General features: G+C 39.8%; 1 protein-coding gene across 1 annotated transcript; it reads right to left on the bottom strand.

Annotated features, from left to right (window-relative positions):
- Window positions 1–434: 434 nt before the first annotated feature.
- On the bottom strand, window positions 435–19,251 carry LOC119736615 (tyrosine-protein kinase receptor Tie-1-like). The gene is made up of 18 exons (XM_038210630.1): window positions 18,940–19,251; window positions 17,123–17,392; window positions 16,402–16,536; window positions 14,836–14,985; window positions 14,163–14,300; window positions 13,732–13,896; window positions 11,551–11,820; window positions 6,296–6,751; window positions 3,964–4,142; window positions 3,370–3,655; window positions 3,085–3,195; window positions 2,555–2,721; window positions 1,782–1,895; window positions 1,515–1,585; window positions 1,363–1,403; window positions 1,038–1,134; window positions 653–758; window positions 435–543 (listed from the first exon to the last, which is right to left on the bottom strand). Exons 1-18 carry the CDS (start codon window positions 19,238–19,240, stop codon window positions 469–471), a joined length of 3,132 nt encoding a protein of 1,043 aa, XP_038066558.1. The 5' UTR covers window positions 19,241–19,251; the 3' UTR covers window positions 435–468.
- Window positions 19,252–24,051: the final 4,800 nt, after the last annotated feature.

Below are 24,051 nucleotides of genomic sequence, written 5' to 3'. Positions count from 1 at the left end.
TATTTTGTTGATTAAACAATCAGTCAAGATTGTTATAAACACAAGTTCTACAACTGTCACCAACATAGGGCCTATTACTCCAAAATTTCAAATTATAACTTGAATACCAAAATACAAATAATATTACAATATACAAACTGAGTAATAGACTTAAGTAAAAAATATATAAGCCCCACCACCAGCTGCCAAAAATTGGAGTGAAAACGTAAAGTTAGATATTTATTGTAACTCATCATAAAGTGTCAAAAATGAATTTTAATTTAAAACAAATACGCATATTTGCGTGTATATATAGGCTGATATACATGTAACTCTTCCACAAAATATATGAGTCCGAATAATAATAATATACAAACATAGAAACACAATGATTTTCTGATACATTGTAATGAGAAAAACCCACGATATAATAAGTGGTTTTTTTTAAAGTCCTGGCTGGAGCAGACTCAACGCTATGTGTCTCTCCCTTCAGTTGTCATCCAGCTCAGGGCGAATCATCAAGTACATGTAGTTGTCAGCTTTTGGCAGCAGTCGCATGTACGTCTACATAGCAAGGAGAGAATAATTCCACCATGATTCCACCATTCCACCATTTTGTGACGAAATATTACAATCAAGTACATTCTATAAACACATGATGAATAACACTCACATGTTCATTTTGGCTGTCGCCCATACTTGTCAGACGAGTCACTAGTTTCTTGAAATGAGGTCGGTGGGCCGGGTCTTCCTGCCAGCACAGCAGCATCAGGTTGTAGCTGCAAAACAACACATTTTGGTTGTCATTTACATACAACAGTATATTACCGTATCATTGCGTTTAGTATTTTAATTGTAGGATAATAATACGTGCACATGTGGGAGCAACGTGAATAATGAATCAGGACAAACCACATATCGAGAAAAAAACTAAACAAAAGGATATGGCTCAACATCAGTTCCGAAATAGTAAAATGTAAATCATAGATAAAGAGATAAGTCAGCCTATCGACGGAAGAACATTTTCAGACTTAAGCCTCTTAATGTTCACATCTTACAATTTATCATCACAGCTGCTAGGTTTGGGCATCCGGTATCCACTCTTCAACCTCGACAAAAGGTCCTTAGATTTGGTGTCTTCATAAGGAGTGGCACCTTGAAAAAAATAAACAAACTCAACTCTTAGCGAAAGGATATATTGCATTGATTAGAATGGGATCAATTCGCACGTGCTTAAAATTTAAATGGGAAAATGACGACTCAAGCGAAAACAAAACGACGTATTCCAGTCAGAATGTACTTTTCGAACACATTATCCAGACAAATTATACAAACACGTGAACAAAGGAAACTAATAATTATTGAAAGAACGAAATACTTTACCCAGGGTGGCAATTTCCCACAGAAGGATTCCGAAGGACCATCTATAACAAGAAACGAAAAACAAAGACGAATGAGTCTCGTTCAATGCTGCATGTGTGATGTGTTTCAGTTGTGTAAATGGACATTCTTAATGTTATCTTTTTTATGCTTACACGTCACTCTTTGATGTGTAAGTCTTGGAAGTCAACGACTCCAGAGACAGCCAGCGAGTAGGAACCCGAGTCTGCAAAAGGAGATATCAAAAAGGACGTTAAAATACTTGTATTTCTAATAAAACACGTACTTCTACAAAAGCTCGGTATGAGGGAGGGTAGAGTAATGAGTATGGCAGGTTTATGAGTAGGCCCAAGAAAAAATTGTAATAATGAAAATAAAAAGAAATAATGAAACAGGAGATAATGAGAGCTGTTAATATTTACCCGTGACATCTGAACATAGATATCTTCTCCTCCAGACAAGCCAAAATCAGAAACCTTAGCAACCAGTTGACTGTCAAGGAGGATGTTCCTTGCCGCCAAATCACGATGGATCACCTGCAAAGAATGTTCCTTTATTTATTACTTTTAAAGTATGCAAAATTTGATTTCTGCAAACTCATGAGCATGGCCGTCGCCTGGATTTTTTCTAGATGGGGGCAAAACATATTTTTACCCCCAAAATCCTGTATTTCTCTACATTTTCTCGAATTATCACTTTTAGAGGGGGCAGGGACATTTCGCCCCACCCATTAGAATTTCACCACTATGACTTTGCACCTCATTTTCTTTGCGTTTTTTTCTCTTTTTATTTCTTCTTCTTCTTTTTTGCTTTACGGGGGGGGGGGGGCAAGCACCCCCTTGCCCCCCCCCCCCCTCGCGACGTCCATGCTCATGAGCTTTCCCTGTGTTCCACCTTTGCAACACTGGACCATACTCCATCATGGATCCGGTCAGCTCTGTTTTTAAGCCCATGAAGTCTGTATATCATCCGTTCTTATGTTTGTAAGCTTTAATAGATCGTTTGCACTGCAATCATCTTTGAGGTGTGTGCTTTTATTCAACTATGGTACGCATGAGTAGACGTCTTGTACATATATTGTTACAGCTCAAATCATCGGCAATCGATCTATAGCCGGACACTTTTAAACAATCCTTGGTTTCGTTACCAGTACAATGTTTCCACTAAGTATAAAAAACTAAGACAATATACTTACTCCCACTGCATCAAGGTGTTGCATTCCTTTGGCAACATCCAAAGCAAACTGAATCAGCTTCTCAGGAGACACAGTTGACTGATCATCGTCTCCCAGGGATCGGGCATTTCTCAGGTAGGTGCGCAGATCACCGTTGGGCATGAACTCCAAAGCCACGTACAAAATGTCTAGGAAAAAGAAAATTGACATTAAATGGCAATTTCTGTGGTTGTTTTGGGAGACGGTTTTTGAGAAAAATGCTCAAACTTCATTTCGTTCATTCAAGGACCGTGGCTCATTTCACTTGGAGTTAAATCATTGATTATTTAATTTTTGCGAGATATATGATATCTGTTAATCCAAAGATGGAAAAAATGCCATAAAAAGGGTAACATCTGTCTATATGACTCCATCGGTTTGCTTCCGAACTGCATTCTGCTGAAACGAATATTACAAATGGTCAAACTATTCTTCTCAACTAGGCCGACACGGTCACAAATCGACACAACAATCAGTAAATGAACACCAGCTATTTCACTGCATGTACTCACCTTCGTGTTGACAAGCACCAAGAATACTGACCACGTTCGGGTGCCGTCCAACTTTGGTCAGAGTTCGAAATTCCTCCATGAAGTTCTGCCGATCATTTTCAGAGGCATTTGCTGTGAAGAATTTTCCGGTGAAACGAAATGTAACATGTGGGGTTATTTTTATTGATAAACTCAAAATTGAATGAAAAACGGCAATGACTTAATCTATAGAGTATATCTCATTGACTTTATTGCTGTTATACATTCAAATGTTTTGAAGTGCACAGCTACAGATATCAAAGGTACCTTTCAGTGTCTTTATAGCAGCTTTGGAGATGTCTTCCCCAACCAACACTGCTCCGTCTCGGACTTCCCCAAAGTTTCCTTCGCCCAAGACCTTCTTGCCAACCATCATTTCCTCCCATGGAACACTCCATCGCTGTGTCCAAGATGGTAAGCCTACGTCCTCATAGGTTGGTGGTGACATATTAATACCCACTACTTCATACGATGTTGGGTGATCGTGACCAACCCTCTCATAATCTGATGCCCCGGTGCCATTGTCTGGGGATATCTGATTCTCATACGCGGTCTACGAAAAGCAAAAACACACATATATCGACACCCAATTATCAAAAATCAGGAAACAGGCAACGTATGAAAAAGGGTGGACCCTACTCGAAAACTAAAAAGATGTTACAGTTTGAGATTGTTGTGTTAATGGGAAGTCGCTGTTCCGTGACAAGGGGAAACATAGTTTATGTCATGTCTCCGTCACAGTTCTGACATATTATATAATGTAGCCTATCAAAAAAAAAAATCAAATCACATTTATTTCCTCTTCATGACAGAAATGAAAAAGTAATTTAATTACTTAAACATATAATTGACAATACCCACCATTTCCTGTACTCCTGCTGATGTTGGCTTTGCTGGTTGTCTTCTACTTCTTCGACGACGCATACAATAAATGCACAGGACCACAGCAACGACAATCACGACGATTACGGCAACGACAATGACAGCGATCAGAACTGTGTTTGACTCATCAGCTGGGGTGGGTTGTGGAGTAATTGTCGCTGAAGGAAAAATGGACACAATATTAATATCAACGTTCCATTTGTTGACGACAGGAGTAGACAGGAGCCTAGCAGTGATGTAGTGGCTTGATGCTGGGCCTTGGCCTTAAGGCTGCCTTAAGGCTGGATTTTAGGGCCTTGGCCTCGAGGCTTGAGGGCAAAAGCCTTGGCCTTGGCCTTGGCCTTGAGGGTCCAGGGCCTTGCAATTTTGAGTCAAGGCTCTTCAAGGCCCATAGATTTTTGCATTTCCAGATAAATCTGTTCGAAATGTTGCTGTTACCATTTTAATCGTATTACCATGGAGGAGGGAAGCACCCTATAGATTTGTGTGTCGGGCACACTTCCACTTTTGTAGCATCACATTTTGTTACCAATGTAGTAGATTTGCTGCAACAATATTCCGTACACTTGTGGGGCTAATGCTAATGAGATGATCACTTTAATTGCATATAACTATGGAACAGATCTGATTGGTTGTATTTGTCTCCCTGATAAGTGCTAAAGATTTGCATGTATCTGTTTTAGATAATGCTGATATTTCTGACCATGTTGGGCCAGCAAATAAAAATTTCCCAAATCAGTTTCTTGGATCCCCCTTTTGTTACACTTGGGAGAATTGTGTGTCAATATAGAAGTAAATCATTATTTTGTTTAGTTAAACCATATTGAAGACCTGAACTTATACTTTAATAGATACAGTGCAGTCATAAAACGGTGTAGGCCTATGCGAGCATGTTGATTGCAATTAAAGAAATGTTGTTCTTCGTAACGAGCAATTCGTGATGATAAGGGCGGATCCAGGGGGGCCAAAAGGGGCCATGCCCCCCCCCAAAAAAAAAACGAAACCATTTTTTTTTATGTGACGTCGTAATAAAGGCAGGCAATGAGTACACCACCATCTTTTCCTAAAAAAACATCGGTTAAAATGGTCAGAAATTGCCTCAAATCGCACCATAGTGCATCTCGAATCCAAAAATTTTCGGGGCCCTTCAGCGGGCCCCGAAGCCCAAGCCGTAATTTTCTGACCCACTTTTTGGGGGGACCAAAATTTCTTTTGCCCCCCCCCCCAAAAATTGTGTTCTGGATCCGCCCTTGCGTGATGATATGTCACTCATGTGACTATAATTAGTTCTACATCTGTGGTCATTTCATAAAACAGGGCCTTGGCCTTGGCCTTGGCCTTGGCCTTGAGGGTTAAGCCTTGGCCTTGGCCTCGAGGCTTGTGGGTCAAAGCCTTGGCCTTGGCCTTGGCCTTGAGGGTCAAAGCCTTGGCCTTGGCCTTGGCCTTGAGGGTCAAAGCCTTTGCTCCAACACTGGAGCCTAGTCATGAGTCAGCTCTTGAGATTTCAGAAATAGTTGAAAGTGTGTTTTCACTAATATATTTTTTTACAAGTTTGTGTCAGAAGGGTTAATGACTATACGATTTGTCACCCCACCTTCTTTGGATTACTGAAATAAGCCAACACTGCCAAAAAACTGTGTTTAACAATTAAACATTGTTCTTAACACTTTCTTGCTATCAGTTTGTAAACATGTTTAAATACTAAACATGTTTAGAGTAAGGATGGATTGTGTTTTGCAATTGAACATTGATGTTTAGGAATTGGACACGTAATGTTTAGCTTCTAAACATGTTTACAAAGTGATAGCAAGATTGTGTTTAATTGCTAAACACAGTTTTTAGAGTGAATACACAGAAAACAAATGTGAACAAAATCTTATACATTTTCACTTAAAAGTATCCCTCAGTTGACCGTGAGTCGTGAAAAGAATGTGACTTCTTTGCATTCGCACTGCACAATGGCGATGTAAAAAATTGCAAGAACGATTCCTAGCAGTGTACAACATAGAACAGTAACGTTGTATCAAAGCACTCACTTGAAATGTTCTATTTGACCCATTTTATTTCGGACAAAAAAATATCAATTATCAAAAATTAATCAGTCGGTTCGGTAATCAAACTGGACCTGCTCAATCCAACCCTATGCGTGAGAACCATTAACCTATTATTTTAAGTTTTATACCCTAAAGTCAAAATCGTTGTGTCTTGATGTGTACATCATGTACAGTTTGAATATAAAACTAGCTCATTATTTACAAAGAAGGCGATGACACATCATATGTACTCGCTTAATGTACACTCTAATGCTCACATGAACTTCCTGTAACTACTACTGAAGCAGTGGGTGCAGGTAAGGTGGTGATGGGTGGTGCTGGAAGTGTTGAAGATTCTGCGACTGTGGGGCCTTCAGTAGTTGGAGGAGGCGTTGTTGGAGGAGGCGGTGTTAGAGGATAAATCGACTGTGATGCAGGACTGAAAGGCCCTTGACCTCCTGGTCCATCTCTTACAGCAGCCACGCTGAACTGGTATTGAGTGCTTGGTTCCAGCGGTTGGACTACAAAGCTATATGCAGCCTGTGACTGGTCTGTGACTGGTATCTCATCAGCCATTGTCCATGATGCACTAGTTGAACTCATGTAGTTAATGATGTATCTGATGATTGGTCCATCTCCGAAGTCATTCATGTGTGAGTCCCATGCCTGCCAGCTGACAGTCACTGATCCTGGCCCAGCAACTACTGCAGGAGACTGGCTGAGGGATGGGGGAACTGTAACACAACCACAAAGGAAAGTCAGTAACTTAAATGCCAACTTATTTTCAACATGTAAAATAATATAAATAATAATAACTGGACTTACAGAGCGCCAAATTGCCAAAGGATATAAGGCACTTATTATTACCCTGCTCATTGGGCCAATAAAACATTCCAAATACCATCTCAGCTCCCTGGGGGAGTATACAACTCGATGTTGCCATTTTGGCGCAAAGCAGCTAAAAACAATCACAATAACCATCTTTACTCTCACAGATACCCATTTACTACTGGGTGGAGAGAAGCAATGAGTGACAAAGTGCCTTGCCCAAGGGCACACGTACGCACCGTAGCCACAGGTTGGACTCGAACCCACAACCCGCGGAATTACCCACAGACCACTGTTACATTGCAACCGAGAAACCTAGATTATTTTAACGCGTTCCGTGTGTTTATTGTGCCGTGTGAGTTGTATGTTTTTTAATGAGATACCAAAGGTATATGGTTACACCCCGCATCGAATGGATCCGTCTTAAAGTTTTTAACCAATAACGGATTATTCAATTCCCGCGTAGACTTTCCGCAGCCACTTACAACCTAGGCGTAGTCGAGTCGCAAAAAACCCCATCCCATCTTACGTAAGAACGTTTTGTACATAGGCCATGGTAATTGTTATAGAAAGCGCATCTTAATCGTTGAACAAAACCGCACCAATTAGTAGACAACAGATCGTATTGTATTGAACCAAACGCAGCGTTTAGGACTTTTTTCCCATGTTGTGAAGTGAGTGAATTTTGTTGAGAGAGAGAAGTCATTTTAGACCTGATCGAGAGACGATCTAGAGTGAAGGTGGGAGAGAGAGTGATCATGTTTGCCAGACCGGTTTCAGCTTGCCCTGCACCTGAAATCTGGTGACAGCAGATTTAGCTTTTGGATCAGTTTGATCCTGCGGGAACACGGAAAGTTCAGTTCCGTTTCCCAGAATTTGGCAAATCCAGGCCAAATTCTAGCGTCATAGCGTCCCGGTCATCTTGACATCACATAGCAACCGTTCACCTCCCCAGGTATTCGCCCAGCTAAATTACCGTAAGTGTTGATTTATGGAGTTTTGTATAAATCTTTATTACTGGAGTGATCTTTAAGATTGATGGAGACTAAGTTGATTTTGAAATGAAGATTGGATTGATCTTTAGAAGTTTTTATTTACCAGCATGATTTTGAAACGACCAAGAGAAGTCAAAGATCGTAGAAATGTAGAATTTTTTATCATTAACAGCAAATCTTGAATTTGACGTTGAGAATTACTTTGAGCATGAGAATTTTGATTGAAGAGTTTGATAACAGAAAAGTCAGCTATTATGATTGAGAATTTCGAAGTAATGATTTTAGTATACATAAGATACTTCTTGAGGATTTGGAAAGCAAACCAGATCATGTAGAGATGATATGGGATGTTTAGTATTATACGAGAAAACTCGAAAGGTTTTGGATCTTATATTTATTTTAGATGGCCTCTTTATTTGGTATTGAGTGATCCGTCGGCAGTAACACCGACTGGAAAGGAGTCTACCATTGACAAGCAACCTATAGACAAGGCGTTGAAGCATGGTACTGATGTAGCGTGTATGCAGACCAGTCCTGCAACCTAGTGGGCAACTTGAGGCTTCAACATCGGTTTGGAGAGTATCTAAAATAAGCTTTATTGAATCTGTGAAGCACAAGAATTAAGTACAACTGGTTTAGTTTGGAAAACTTGACGTACCACAGAAAGCAAGTTCTTAATATAATTGAAATTAGTTTGGGAACGAATAAGAATACACCGGAGAGAAACCAAGCATTTAACCATTTGATAATTGTTGGAAATAATAATTTCGAGTTGAAGTGACCTAAAGTGAAGATAAGAGTTTTATCGACTTCAAGTTAAATTAGAGAAATTGAATTGTAAGATATTTGCTGTATATATGTAAAGAAGAAGTTGTGAAGTTTTGGTTGTTTGTTTTTTAAATATAATTGAAGAAAGTTAGAAGTTGTTTTATTCCCGTCTTTTATTCTGTCTGTTGGTGTGTCCATAGGATCCGGGGTCGCCATTCCTCTCATATATTAAAGATATAAGTTAGCCAAATTCTGAGTGGTGACATATTTTGGGGGCTTGTCCGGGAAATTTGTAAATTAAAATCGTACTAGAAGGAACACCAACAGTTGATTGTATATAGATGTACTATTTTAATTATGGATGTATGATGATAATAAGTGGTATATAAGTTAGCCAAATTCTGGAGTGGTGACAACCACGAATTCAATGCTCCTCCAGACCACGAGGCCACATCACTCCACTCCGTACAAGTACGTTCTCAAATACTCCACAGTAGTTCGGGCACTATACATGTAAATGTTAAGAGATTTTGACAGAGTGGGATGTGAACCTGCAACCTCCCGTACATTACTCTACAAATCGAGCTATTCAGTCCTTTGTTGGAACTTGCAATGAATAAACCCATATATGCATGTAAAAACAAATCATATTGCTTATGAGAGGCTATCTGTGACAAAATTATACATCTTCAGGTATCGGCTAAAGAACATTATTGTTCTAATGCGGTAGGTAATCAGACTCACCAAAATGGTAAATATTTCAGGATCTTGTAATGTTTGCGGCACCAACCCTATCCACAACCAACCAAAATACTATGATGTGTGTTAAAGGGACACTGGGTCCTGGAACAGCCTAATTGGGCTACAAAACGCGCTATGAACGAAATTATGTTTATCGGATAGAACATTTTAAAAGTAGGATATAAACATCCACACAACTATACTTTAAAAACTTGGCGTTTTTGTGTTATTCATGTATTATGCGTGCGAGAACAAATTTCGGGGTCCATTTTTGCGACCCTAAAAAGTCGAGCTGTTCGGTTGCTAGTTGTGATTTCATTCGTTAAATGTTCGCCTTTTGCGGACGCGGAAGAACATTAATTGTGCGCATTAGTGATTCGTCACCGCTGCTCCCGAGACAAACATGTATATCGTACAATTAGGGAACTACAGGAAAAACGTATTTGCGCTCGGTCGTGTCCGATGTAAACAACGGGTTTTCCCCCGTCTTTTCTCGGGACCGGTATAGACATTAGGTTGGTTTCCTTTCAACCAGATGTTTGAAATAGGATAAGTAAACAATCCAAAAACATGAAATTTCCGGGGTTTCAGGACTTTGTACCCCTTTAAGCCCGCCGCACACGGGAGCTACGTGGTGAGCAAAAGTCATACGAAGCCGTGTGTTCAGCACGTAGCCCACAAAATATCGGGGGCCGCCCGATAGTCCGAAGGTCCGATAGTCCGAAGGTTCTTTAGTCCGAAGGTCCGATAGTCCGAATGCACAAAATTTCCATAAGAGGGGTTTCGTTAGTCCGAAAATGAAATTAGGTTCGTTAATCCGAACATTTGATGCAATAGTCCGAAGGTTCATTAATCCGAAGGTTCATTAGTTCGAAGGTTCATTTATCCGAAGGTTCGATAGTCCGAATTTAAGATAAGGTCAATCAGTCCGAACGTTCAATATTCCGAAACGAAAAATAAGGTTCAATAGTCCGGAGGTATATTATTCCGAATTGACAATAAGGTTCGAAAGTCCGAAAAGACTATCAGGTCCGATAGTCCGAAAAGACTATCAGGTCCGATAGTCCGAATCGGCAATAAGGTCCGATAGTCCGAATCAACGGTAAGGTCCGATAGTCCGAAGTGTCATAATGACAAACCGTATTGCCCATTCGGAATATCGAACCTAATTCTCAATTCGGACTATCGAACCTTATTGTCAATTTGGACTATCGAACCCTATCGTCTATTCGGACTATCGAACCTTATCATCTATTCGGACTATCGAACCTTATTGTCGATTCATCGAACCCTATCGTCTATTCGGACTATAGAACCTTCGGATTAATGAACCTTATTCTATTTTCGGACTAATGGGCCCTTCGGACTATCGAACCTTCGGATTATTGAACCTTCGGACAAACGAACCTTCGGACTGATGACCCTTCGGACCAAAGAACCTTCGGACTATCGAACCTTCGGACTATCGGGCTGTAACCAAAATATCACCGTGTGCAGTACAAATTGACAACACAGAGTGATATTTTGTGCGCTACGTGCTGAGCAAACGACTTCGAAAGCTCTCGTGAGCGGCAGGCTTAAAATGCATCGCCTCAATTTAAGGCTTAAATCTAACAGCTGACTTAAATGTTCTGTTAAAATGTCCATAAATCAAAGCATCAATTTAATGAAATTCTTTGTTAGGGCGAAGATCAATGCATGTGCAAACGATTTCTCTATGGCACTAGATTAATACCCGGTACTTAAACGATTGAGTTACTTGGCACGTTTCTACTACCGAATTTAGTGCAGCACTATTAAATGGAAATACAACATTTTCAAGCATCAAACAATAAAACTACCAAATTATTATGAAATACCTTGCTGGACTGTTAGTGAATGACAGGCTAAAGCATCCTGTAAAGTCATGGCACCTGGTATACTGTAATTTTCAGTTATACTGTAATTTTCTGCCAGCTAGACTGGTTCCCTGGCCTTACAATTCCCCTATGTCTATAAATTGTTCCGTTTCATCTTAAAATGGAGTCAGGGAACCAGACTACAGGAAAATGATTGTTTTTCTTGGTTTTATAGCATCTACGAACCCAAAACGTCAAAAAAATCAATGTAACAATATTTGCTATATATTTCTGAATATTACAGCAAAAGCAAATGATGTATATTCCCTTTAACAAACACAAACTGACTTTCAGCTTGCTTACCAAAAAAGGATGCACTCAAAGTGGTCAACACACTTTGGCTGTTATGAGTAAGATAGCAGACGACCAACTGGTTGTTAATCAGTCCAGATCCAGTGAACGTGTTGTTCAGCACCATGCCTTCAGTCACAGTCCCTGTTCGTGGGAACGATGAGCTTCCTGATGCTACGACGATTGAGTCTGCCGAAAGAGTGTCCCCTGATGTAGCTGCACAACTGAATGCCACATCTTGGCCTTGGTTGGGCATCGCCAACATTTGAAATTCAATGATACCTGTTAACAGAAAATGCACACTTCGTTTTTATTTGATGTACTTTGGTGAATTCTGGATTGTGCACTTCTACCAGTACATATAAATATCGGGCTTGATTTCCACATGTTGGTTAAATACAAAGTGTATATGATTGGTTTCCTGCATGATTGTCAATTTTGCAAAGCGCAAGTCCGAAATCGCATATTGCCCGGTCAGATGAGTCACTAATCGATTACTTATCATGGTCATGTGAATGCTGCTAAACCAATTAAAAAAGACACAATGAACTATGCAATTAAGCAAATTTCGCTGTGAGCTGATAACAAATAAAATTGAAGTGAATACTAATGAATGCTCTAAATGCAGGAAGTAAAGCTTTGAGTACTTTTATCAGATTTCAAACAACCTTCATAACCTTTTGAGCTAAAACCTTCCCAGGGCATTAAACATACCATACGCTTGAACAAACTAATAATGTGGAGCCTAGTGCAATTCGTTTGATAATCCAACCACATGGCATGTTTGCCAGGAAGCTTCCTGGAATCCGCCTAGTCCAACGTTGTGCACTAGTCCAGTGAAATACAATTGTACTCGCACAAAAACTATAGCCCCATAATGAACAAGTGCGAGTGCACAATAAGCTCAGGCCGTGTTACAAGAAACCTTGCATGAAAGTCTTGCATAAATTCGATCAAAACGATCCCTGTAAGAGCTGCAAACTGCAATGCCGATGGCACATATGGAACACCTTAATTTTTGTCAATCTCCAATCTCCGAGGCGAAGCCAAGTTGATTCATATAGCGCACAGGTACTTTCCAAGGTCTGTTAGGGAACCAACCCATTTATACCACGTGACTATTACATTATCACATAATTATCTTGCGTCTATCAAAAAAAATGTCATCAACAATGTTAGAAATTGTTACAATTTAATACGCCGTGAACGCACGACTGATTTTTTTGGGTTGTTCGCAAACTGTTAACATCTTTGTGTCAGGTGCAATTGACAATGCGTTCGAATGTCCCTCCCGGTGGCATTCCCTACTCTAATGTTGTGACTGTTGAGGGGTACTTGTGCACCGAGCCCACATAGACCCTTTGTACATCATATAGTACAATTAGTAGGAGCATATGTTTTTAATAATAATATTCAGGATTGAAACGATTTCTTTAATATGAATGGTATTTGAATTTCTCTTCACTCGACGTGCCTTATTGTGTATTAAAATGCCCAGTATTATCCGAAGGGTTTCTGTGACTTATGCAACAGTTTCACTTCGGGTGGGAAAAGGCGTGGCTCACAAATTGAAAATGTACGATTTTACAGATGGCATGACCATTGTTAGGCCAGTCTATTGCCCAACTTATAAAGGTTAATACACTGCATATTGAAGTAACTCACACATTTGTTTCTGTGACAGAATTTTGAGTTGAGACAACAGATTAAGACAACAGATTTTATGTAATAGTTTCTGATGCTACACATGCATGTGAATAAATGACTGTTTTGTGACCAATATGAAATCATGTATCAACGGTCATTGCTAAAGCTGTGAATATCCTCCTCCACATTATTAAAAATATTCATGACATTGCTCAGCAGTGCATAGTTTAGTTAAATGGATCATGAATATAGTGCATAACTATATCAGCTGTTGGACACATACTGAACATTATCATGGGCGTCGCCAGGATTTTGTTCCCAAAATCCTTGTACGTTGTTTTTCGAGGGCGGACGGGGGGAAGGGGATTTGCCCACCCCACCCTATTGACATCCACGCAAACTCGCATACATAAATGTGCATTAAATTAACATCAATAAGACTTTTCCCTTAATCTTACTGTTGTTGTTGTTGCTGCTGCTTTTCCGGGGGCAAGGGCCCCATTGGCCCCCCGCGACGCCCGTTACAAATTCTAGGATCAATTGTACCTGTCTGGCAGTTGTTGGCATTCATATCTGACTTGAATCCATCAGCACAGACTCCATTCGATTCACTGCAGTAACCACTGTCTCTCTCGCAGGCAGCGTTGTTAGCACAGTGACAATCGCTAAGACAGTCTAGTCCAAACTTGCCAGGCGGACATGTACCTGATACTGCAGGGGTAAAAAAGAATGGGAAAGAATGACATGGACATCACTCCCTATTTCTTCATATCATGTTTCAGTTGTGTATTATACTCCACGGACTCAATGTGGTGCAAAAAGAACGTAAAGTGTTTGGCATTGGGTCCACAAAAGGTATGAGGAAAAACTAACGAAGTATTTGCCATATCTTTTTTCACAGTAAGAAAAATATATAGCTGTAGGAAGCACAGCCTACTCATAGCGATGCGAGGAAGGCAAAAACATCTGGTACTTACTTTGGCAGCTTGTGCCAGACCAACCAGCTTGACATCCACTTGGTGTACATGCTCCAGTGAATCTATCACAAGCGGCACCTACTGCCTGACAGCGGCAGGTCTGGGTACATCCAGCACCAAATGTTCCGGAGGGACAAACTGTAATCAAGAGTACACCGGAGTACAACATATAAAGTTTAAAAGACCAGAAACCCTATACATTATGTTTGTTATATTTATGAGGATCATTGAACTGATTTCAGTAACCCAGACTCCATCTGCTCAAAATTGGTTTTGATGTCCAGATCTAATTATATTCTTGAACAGACTAGGCCTACTGATATGAACGATATTAAATATCGAAATGTTGTAACTTGTAGAGTACACCAACATATCTCAAAATGACACAGTCCGGCTTTTATGAATACAAAGCTGCTTAAATATATGAATGTAACATTTCGTCAGGAATGTTTTTTTTGTACCCCTGAAAAGGAATACATTCAGTCCTTATTTCTTGAGGCTAACAATGGAAGCTAAAGTGATAATGACATCAGTAGAAGTCCAAATTCGAAGGACTGATTGCTGAAACGGAATGCTGCACTTATAAAACTCAAAACCACATAACGTACTATACCACAACATATTTCTGTTGGAAAGTTCTTGGCTGAGAGATGAATTTCCAGTCAATACTTACCGACATTGCAGTCTCTGCCACAGTATCCCGAGATGCAGCTGTTCCCGTACGGGTCTGGCAGACCAAACTGGCTCCCTACACAACTCTGGATGGAGTTACCTGGTCCACACTGAAACTCGCATTCCCAGCCAAATCTGTGCATACCACAGGCTGCAATAAAGTATATGTCAATTGAAAAAAGAAAGAAATGCCATACTACGATCCTTTTTAGACCCGAGAAGAAATAAAACATGATTTTTCCCTTGAAATAATGTTTCTTCAAGATTTACTAATAATGTTGACACTTCTTGGGTTGGCACATTTTCGTGTTACCAAGAACATGTCAACCTACAATCCGTTATTCAATTCCTGGAAAAACAATCTTGTATGTCCAGGAGGATCCAGGAAAATTTTGTAGGTGGGTGGTATGGCCCGACAGATTGTTTGTTATCAGCAAATCAGTGCTAAAATCTGATTGACAGCTTTTTTGTTCCTCCGGACACTTGGTCTCAGTAAAATAAAAAAAGTGGACTAGAGGGATGGGGGGGGGGGGGGGGGGCTGGCTATGCTGCTAAGTCCGAGTGTTGCAGAAAGGCTGACATATCGGTAAATATTATTACTATAATTGTCATCCTTTTGTCTTGTGTCAGAGAATGGGGGGGGGGGGGTGTGCACACTCACACAGCCTACTCGACAGACAGACAGACCAGGCAATGAGCTTACCTGTGAGGCAGTTTGGTCCACTGAATCCTGTTGGGCAGATGCAATTTCCTGTCTCATCATCACACACTCCTCCATTGTAGCACAGATCGCACACTCAGACCGACAGCCCGCCCGACAGACAGACATACCAGGCAATGAGCTTACCTGTGAGGCAGTTTGGTCCAAGTTTATCCTGGTGGGCAGATGCAATCTCCTGTCTCATCATCACACACTCCTGCATTGTAGCACATATCACACACTCAGACCGACAGCCCGCCCGACAGACAGACATACCAGGCAATGAGCTTACCTGTGAGGCAGTTTGTCCACTGAATCCTGGTGGGCAGATGGAATCTCCTGTCTCATCATCACACACTCCTCCATTGTAGCACAGATCGCACACTCAGACCGACAGCCCGCCCGACAGACAGACATACCAGGCAATGAGCTTACCTGTGAGGCACTTTGGTCCACTGAATCCTGGTGGGCAGATGCAATCTCCTGTCTCATCATCACACACTCCTCCATTGTAGCACAGATCGCACACTCAGACCGACAGCCCGCCCGACAGACAGACATACCAGGCAATGAGCTTACCTGTGAGGCAGTTTGGTCCACTGAATCCTGGTGGGCAGATGCAATCTCCTGTCTCATCATCGCACACTCCTCTATTGTAGCACAGATCGCACACTCAGACCTACAGCCCGCCCAACAGACAGACAGAAGAAGCAATGAGCTTACCTGTGAGGCAGTTTTGTCCACTGAATCCTGGTGGGCAGATGCAATCTCCTGTCTCATCATCGCACACTCCTCTATTGTAGCACAGATCGCACACTCAGACCTACAGCCCGCCCAACAGACAGACAGAAGAAGCAATGAGCTTACCTGTGAGGCAGTTTGGTCCACTGAATCCTGGTGGGCAGATGCAATCTCCTGTCTCATCATTACACACTCCTCCAATGTAGCACAAATCACACACCCCTGCACAGTCAGGAGGACCCCACTTGCCAGCAGCACAGCCTTTAAATTATTATGTACATGGAATGGAATTCAAGAGGCTGTCGTGTTTACCATTTGAATGTATGAGTTATAAAAAAATGCGTCCAATGCACGCATAGCTGTGAATGATTTAAAACTGGCGCTCACACTGTTTGAAATGTAAATTACCAGATGAAGCAGGAAAATTACTAATGTAGAGGTATTTGAACTACATGTATGTTGTAAAACCTGTGATTTTTTTTTTATTTGGTACATTACATAATTATGTTTCTAACATTAGTCCACTTACATTGCTAACCACTGCTGAGATCAAATAAAAATGAAGGTAAAAGTACATTTTTTAAATTAATCATATACCCCTCACAGAGAAACCAATACCTACGTGTACCATCAGAAGTGACATCAGATGCAGGGGGTCCTCACAAATAAGGTACCGGTATGCATATATATTTTATATTACATGACATACTGAAGATACAAACCAAAAATATCAATGCACTGCTTGGAATAAAACAGTTTTGCATCTATCTCTTTAAAGTACAAAATAGTTTGTCACTTTAAAACTAGATTGTAGAGAGACACAAATATGCAGCATGACCTACTGTACCTCTGACGATGAGTCTGATCATACTGAAATGATTGTCAGTGAGAGTAACAACAGATCCGACCACAGTATACAGATCCCCATCAACAGCGTCAGTAGAAGGCAGTGTGAAACTAGCCTGATTGAAATTTGGGAAATTTGAAGTAACAGTTCCATTTCTTATACGATGCCACAGAGGAGAGCCACCGGAATTTACTGTGATGACTGAGAGAGTCACATCCTCTTCTTTGTTGATCGTCTTTGTCACCAGGCCATCAACAGGCTCAAACCTCCCTACAGGAGAAAGGAATACAATGTTATATGAATTTCACAGGTCTTAACAAAATTTCAATTTAAAAAGTCACATTACCAACTCTGGTTCTTTTTCAAACCATACAAAAGAAATTAAAACGTTTTAACTTTCCACCAGGCAAACCTTCAAGACTTGATGTACAAACATGTAGGTACATACCCGGTACTTTAACCCTAACACCCCAGCATAATTTACTATGAACCATACCCATCCTGGCAAATTCCAACACCATATGGGAAACTGCACACACATATTTCTGACTTTGATTCTGGAGGTGTGCCAATCCAATGTAAAAGACTGTCAGTTTAGGTGGTACTGTACCCATCCTGACAGATTCCATTAAAACAAACCGTTGGGGTTTAATGGATTGAGTTCTGCTAGGGTTAAAACATCTTTGACAGTTAATATTGTAGGGAAATGGGTCCGGTTGGCTTGTGAACCAAGGAGAGATGGAAGCGTGAATGCCTGGTAATGGTACAAGGTGTGCAACATTGGTGTTTGGGAAATCCTTCGTGAGAAACTGAAAGTTTGGAAACCCAAGGGATGTCAAGCGCATCAAGACATAGGGAATAAGTTAAGAATTACATGTAGCTGTTAGTGGGCTGACAGGGTGTTTTGAGATGATGTTGTGGACAGCGTAAAATGGTTTGTGAAAAAAACTTAACTACATGTATGTATTATGCACTTTTGGCAACTGCCATGGATTTAATTAATCTTAGCGGAATGGAAAGCAATGGTTATAGTGAGGCCATTGTTTTATAGTGAGACCATTGTTTTGTGACCAAAATATGTTGGTAGGGACTTTCAAAACAGGGGTTGGGGTGGAGTCCATATTGCCTTGTGCAAGTACCGGCTGACCGGTAGCTTATTCGAAAATAACAGAAACTGAGACTGGGTATAAAAGGCAGAGCCCAGTGGTCGGGGGGCTACTGTAGTTGAGGAGCTGGGTTGTTGAGGAGTCAGGCATTGTGTATAGCCGTACAGGTGCCGGGGGGGGGGGGTGGAGGATAATTAATGTGAGTACGACGTTGTGCATGCAACCGATGCACCAGTGTAACCTGAGTTCAGAGTTACTGTTGATGTGTCATGTTATCTATTGTAGTTAGTGAGAAAATGTAATTTTCGCTCAAAAGCGGAAGTGGAAGTGGAGTCAAATAAATTAGCTAACCATAAGTAGAAATAGAATAATTCTCTGTGTTGTGCCGTTTATCAGAAGTCTTTGTTCTCAGTGTAACGGGAGTTATATTTCCATCCAAACGGTTCCCGTCCCTGGCCGTATTTTCACACGAGCGACGCAGCTTCTGGGTTAAACAGTTCCGATGAGTCAGGGGTTCATTCACTGAGGGAAAACTGCCACAATATTCTATATTCAAAACTTCTCTGGCAGTTCATAATGCATTCTTAGTCCACTGTTTGCAAGTTTTGAACACATTCATTTTGTTTTCTTATATTCTAAGAAATCACTAAACAGTTAAGTAAGGGAGTCCTTGAGACTTTTGTCTTGCCCTGTAAAAAAAACCCAACTCACTGTTCACACTGTGGATGATGCTGTATACCCTGGTTGTTAGCCCTCTATTGGAACCTTCACAATAAAACAGCCCAGTGGCATCAATACTGGTGGTCAGATCCTGTGTGACTATTTGTCCATTTACTGATGGTGTACTGCCAGTAGGGAGGGTGGTAGATGTTTGTATTGTAGATCCTCCCAGACCGATCTGGAATGGCCTGCCAAAGCTCAGTGTGACGTCTGCATCAGGACTGCTACGGAAACAGCTGATGCTTGCTGAGGATTGTGCAGACCCCGCCCCATAAGGTGTGGGCGTGACCATTGTCAGGTGCAATGTATCACCTGTTGAAGTGAAAACAAGACACTTCACTTATATTGGGTGTCTAGTACTAAGTTGTCTTTTACTTAAGTTGTAACACATACTTACAGATACAAAACAGTCACATTCTGTGTGTATTCATTTGAATATCTGGCTTTAATTTGAAACTTGTTGTTAATCGTATTGGGCGCATGAAACAAATACGGAAATCTGATCCACAATTTGCTGGATGAATATACCCGAATGCAAGCATAAAGGGTTTTTTAATTGGTGCACTTTATCATTAAACTCATGTATCATTAAACTTGTTAAGTTTTAGAAAAGTGAACAATGAAAAGACAATTCATATAAAACTGAATTGAAGTGTAAACATTTCTCTAAGAGTGCAAATACCACATCAACAGTTAACATGCAATGCAATAGGCCTAACTTGTGATGTGTTGAAATGGTAAAAATTGAAATGTTCTTGACTCTCCATACACTTTGTACACAATGATGGAAGTGGCGTCAGGTTGCAACTTTTTTTTTCCTTTTTTATTCTCATAATATTTTCCACTTACTTTTTCATTATATTTTCTGATGATCATTTGGTTTATAGAAAATGGAAAAATAAACAATGATGTCACATCACTACAAGAATATGAGTTTCGATGACTTTTGTCATCACCTTTTGTTCAGGATCGTAATCGCAATACGACCACATGACTTTAATTAATTACGTCCTAATGACGCAATATTTTTTAAATGAAAATTCTCCTGTAACAATCTTTGGATAAATCTTGATATTAATGATAAAAATACATAAAATGCTAATTTGGCAGTTACTGAGTTACGACGCTCTGGGGAAAGAATGTTGCATCCTGACGCCACTTTTCTCATCATTATTATCTTAATGGAGGTTAGTCATTGCAGAAATGCTGAAAAGACATGAATTTGGGAGTGGAAACACTTCCAATTTTGAACCGACACGACGACAGTACCTTGAGCAAAATCCAGATCTCGACAATAATAAGCCTTTTTGTAAATGATGCCTTGTTAAACTTGCCTTTTACACCGAATACCACGGACAGGACAATCAGAAGCGAGTAAATAAAATCCTCCATGGCAAGATGTCCACGAACCCGGAAGTTAGCGGGCATCAAATTCCCCGATGTACACGCCGACTGCGCCATTGCGCCCACGTCTACAAGCACCGGTTGACAACTTCCGCAACTTTGTTTCCGAGAGGTTTGGAAGAAGATAGCCGCGATTTTGTCACCCAACAGCAGGATAGTTTCGTGAAACGGGATCTGATATGTAACTCACATCTTACAAATCGAACAGAAAACCCTTAAATTTCCCAAAATATTGCAAATGAACAATGTCAGTTTCAGTGGTGCTCAACGCATCAACCAGTACCTACCGCTAGCAGTTGTGGTCACTGATGCGTGAACGTCAATCCAGACTGGTGCACGAAACTTTGTCGTTACGCACTAGGCGCTGTGAGCGAGACAGATGCGAGACTGGCATTTTGGTCTACGGCTACGGATTCTCACAATAACGAAAAATGACAAATAGGCTTAGGCCGTGTCCGAAACGGGCTTCCAGAGCTACGGCTACGTCTATTGTCAGCGCGTCCCCGCGTATTTTCAATTGGCGCAGACCTAGACCTAGCTCTAGACAACTGATTCGGATGCAGCCTTACTTTCCCTTGCGAGGCCATTCACCGTGCGTTCTAAAAAATAATGTACTCGGGGCGTATTCAGTTCACCGTGCTTCTAGTGGACCCGCTATAATGTACCCCCAGATTTTTTTTGTTGCGTTAATATCATTATAACCACGAATCTGGCGCAACCCCAATAAAGAAAAGCAAGTCAAATCGATTTCACCTTTGCTTCCAAAGGTATTTTCTTTCTACCCCAGTATAAAGAGATCGAAATGGCATTACTCAAGCAGACAACATTTCACTTTGGCAAACCCTTAAACAAATTAAAAACAAATAAATCGTCCTTCAGTCATTATGGGTACGCATTTACCTCCCCCTCCCCCCATTTTCTTTTCTACTGTCGGTGACGAATTGGGCCTGTATCATTAAGCCAAATTGGTGTCTTGATTTTAAAACGATAAAGGAGAAAAAAAAACGAATGAGTTTGACAGGGGTTAAATTTCTATACTTCTTGTATTTTACTTCGCGTTAATTTAGAGCACAAACGTATAACTATACTAGATTTTAGGAATATAGCGCGATTTTGCGTACAATGTTTTGTGGGACTTTAAAAATTATATGATGAACGCACATTCGCTTAATAATATTTACATATAACTGCAATTTTAATGGAAATATGACCACAACTCGGATGTGTATGTTTATTTTGTTTTCAATAAGTTACGTTTTTTTTATTGAAAAGTTGAGTTCCTAAATGTTTTTAATAGGCCTTTATAAATTTCCAAGCGAAGTTTCAAGCCGGCACCCTCTGTTGTGGTCTTTAAGACCTAAGTCAGAATAATGATCCACTCAATACTAATATATTCACTTCTTTTTAAAATCAAAATTCTTCGATTAAGTTCATTTTACAAGGGCAAACGTTCAATCAGCGAAACATTCGCGAGCTTATACCTAAAAAAGCATAGTACCCACGATCGTCCGGTTTGAGCACTGCCCAATAGATGGATTGTCTTCTTGGAAATACCAAGAAAATAAATTATGTTCTTGTTGTCTGGTTCCCTGACACCCCTTAAGACGAAACGAAGCAATTTATAGACTTTGGGAAATTGAAAGGTATAGAAAAATAGTCTAGAAGGTTTGTACCCCTTCAAAGGTGTGTAATCAACTGCACAGAAACTTCGGAATTACTAAATATGAAAAATTGGTAGTAGTTTTTGAAAAAAAGCCAGTTTTGTTTCCAACGCTGGTCGGCCGACCATGCAGCTTTGGAAAAATACAATTTTCTTCAAAATATCAGCACACCAGGAGCCACGATTTTACAGGATGCTTAGACTGTCATTCCCTAACAATTCAGTAAGATATTTCGTGATAATTAGATCATTTCGTTTTTTGATATTTGCAAATGTTGTATCTTCCATTTAAATGATTGAATAGTACTTAAAACTAAATTTTAGTTGTTTTTACGTTGCTTTTTTAGTTTAAAAATCATAAAATATTAAAAGTGAATTATACTTAATTTATTTAGTTTCATCCACATGAAGAAAATGAGGAAATAGACAACATCATTTAAAATGAAGTCAATCATATACATAAACCCTTCGGTTAATATTACTCAAAAAAAACCAGATTCCTCACGTGCACTTAATTCATTTCAGTGCTAAATACTTAAATTTATAACTTGCAGATGGAACGTGAAGGTTTTATGTCATAAAAACACAACAAAGCTAAGTAAAGCTAATATTGACAAAAGAGTCATTAATTATTCATAGATTTGATTAGCAAGTTTGAGTAATAAACACGTACATCACAAAGAGTGGGTATAACTTAAAGTTTTTAAGTCTTCAATGATAAATTCATTAATGTTCAATAAAAATTGTTATATTAGGTTGTATGTATTTGACATTAAATTGCTTTTTCGTGCGAACATCATACATATTTTTTTTTTCGGGGGGGGGGGTGTTGTATTTACGTCCAACCAACCAGCAGGAGTAGTACGATTTGTCTCTTAGAACATCAGCAGTGAGTAAATGCAAACAGTGCACACGTGCTTTCACTAGTGCTGTCGATATTAATATGAAAATTCAACTTGGAACTTCGTTATAATATGTACCGAGATTATGTTGTGATAAGTGATGATTCCCTGAAGTATGAATCAATACTATACCATTTGGTAAATCTAACCACGTAGCAGATAATTCCATCATTTTATTCATTACTAGATTCCCTTTGCATGTGAGTTGCAATTACTTAAATCATAATAAGCAGAATTTACTGAAAGGCAAGTGGGTTGCCTTAAATGTATTAAGTAGATTCTAAATGATTAAATTTAATTAATACTTACTTAAAAACTGAAGTGGCGATAACTTAAAATTATTACAAGTTGAAATGACGTAATCGAATTCGATTCGATCTACTTAATTTTATTGAGTAGATCGACAGATTTTTTTTGAGTATATGTAATGGGTTCATTTAAGTTGACTTCCTCGGTTCGACTCCTGAATGCTCGCATGGTTAACGCCACCTAATTTGCTTTGCCCTTTGCCGGCAATTAGAAAAAAAACCCCAAATAGTCAAACCGGCAAAGGTTTGAGGGAGAGAAAAAAAGTAATTACGTCGAAATACTGGTCCTTCAGACTCGGTCCTTGCGATGCGAACAACATAATTTGTTTTAATTTAGTACATGTAATTTCGAAAGACTCTTCTACGGCAAGTTCCCCATGATTTTTTTCAACGGAAAATATTTCTATTTCTATCATTATTGCTCTTCTAATGTCTGACCATATTAAATTGAATCCTTCGTTTTTAAACTGAATTATTTGTTAATTAATCCGTTCGTTATTTGATGTTTCCGCAAACCAATGAGTTATGCCTTTTTGATAAATCGTCCCAGTCTCGTGATAGATTATCATAAACATGAAGGTGGCAGACACTTCACTTTGCTATAGCTATATAGACATAGCATTAGAGTTTTGAAATAAAAAAACAATCGTGCAATTCAGTTTAAGAAAAAAAATTAGAAAAGCTCATAACATAAAAACTTGAAAATATCCAAATTGTTAATGCAGGATTTAAAGCTCCGAAAACCTCAGGCAAATCACCAACACTGGCGTGCCCCAATTAATCCCTTTTGTGTTTCTCCTCCCCCCCTGCATGCCTGCAAGTCCCTACA

The sequence above is a fragment of the Patiria miniata genome, unplaced genomic scaffold, assembly GCF_015706575.1.
Source record: "Patiria miniata isolate m_02_andy unplaced genomic scaffold, ASM1570657v1 HiC_scaffold_3, whole genome shotgun sequence".
In the NCBI taxonomy this organism is placed as follows: Eukaryota; Metazoa; Echinodermata; class Asteroidea; order Valvatida; family Asterinidae; genus Patiria; species Patiria miniata.
The sequence above is the reverse complement of the archived record's forward strand: the minus strand, read 5'-3'. Positions and strand labels throughout refer to the sequence as shown.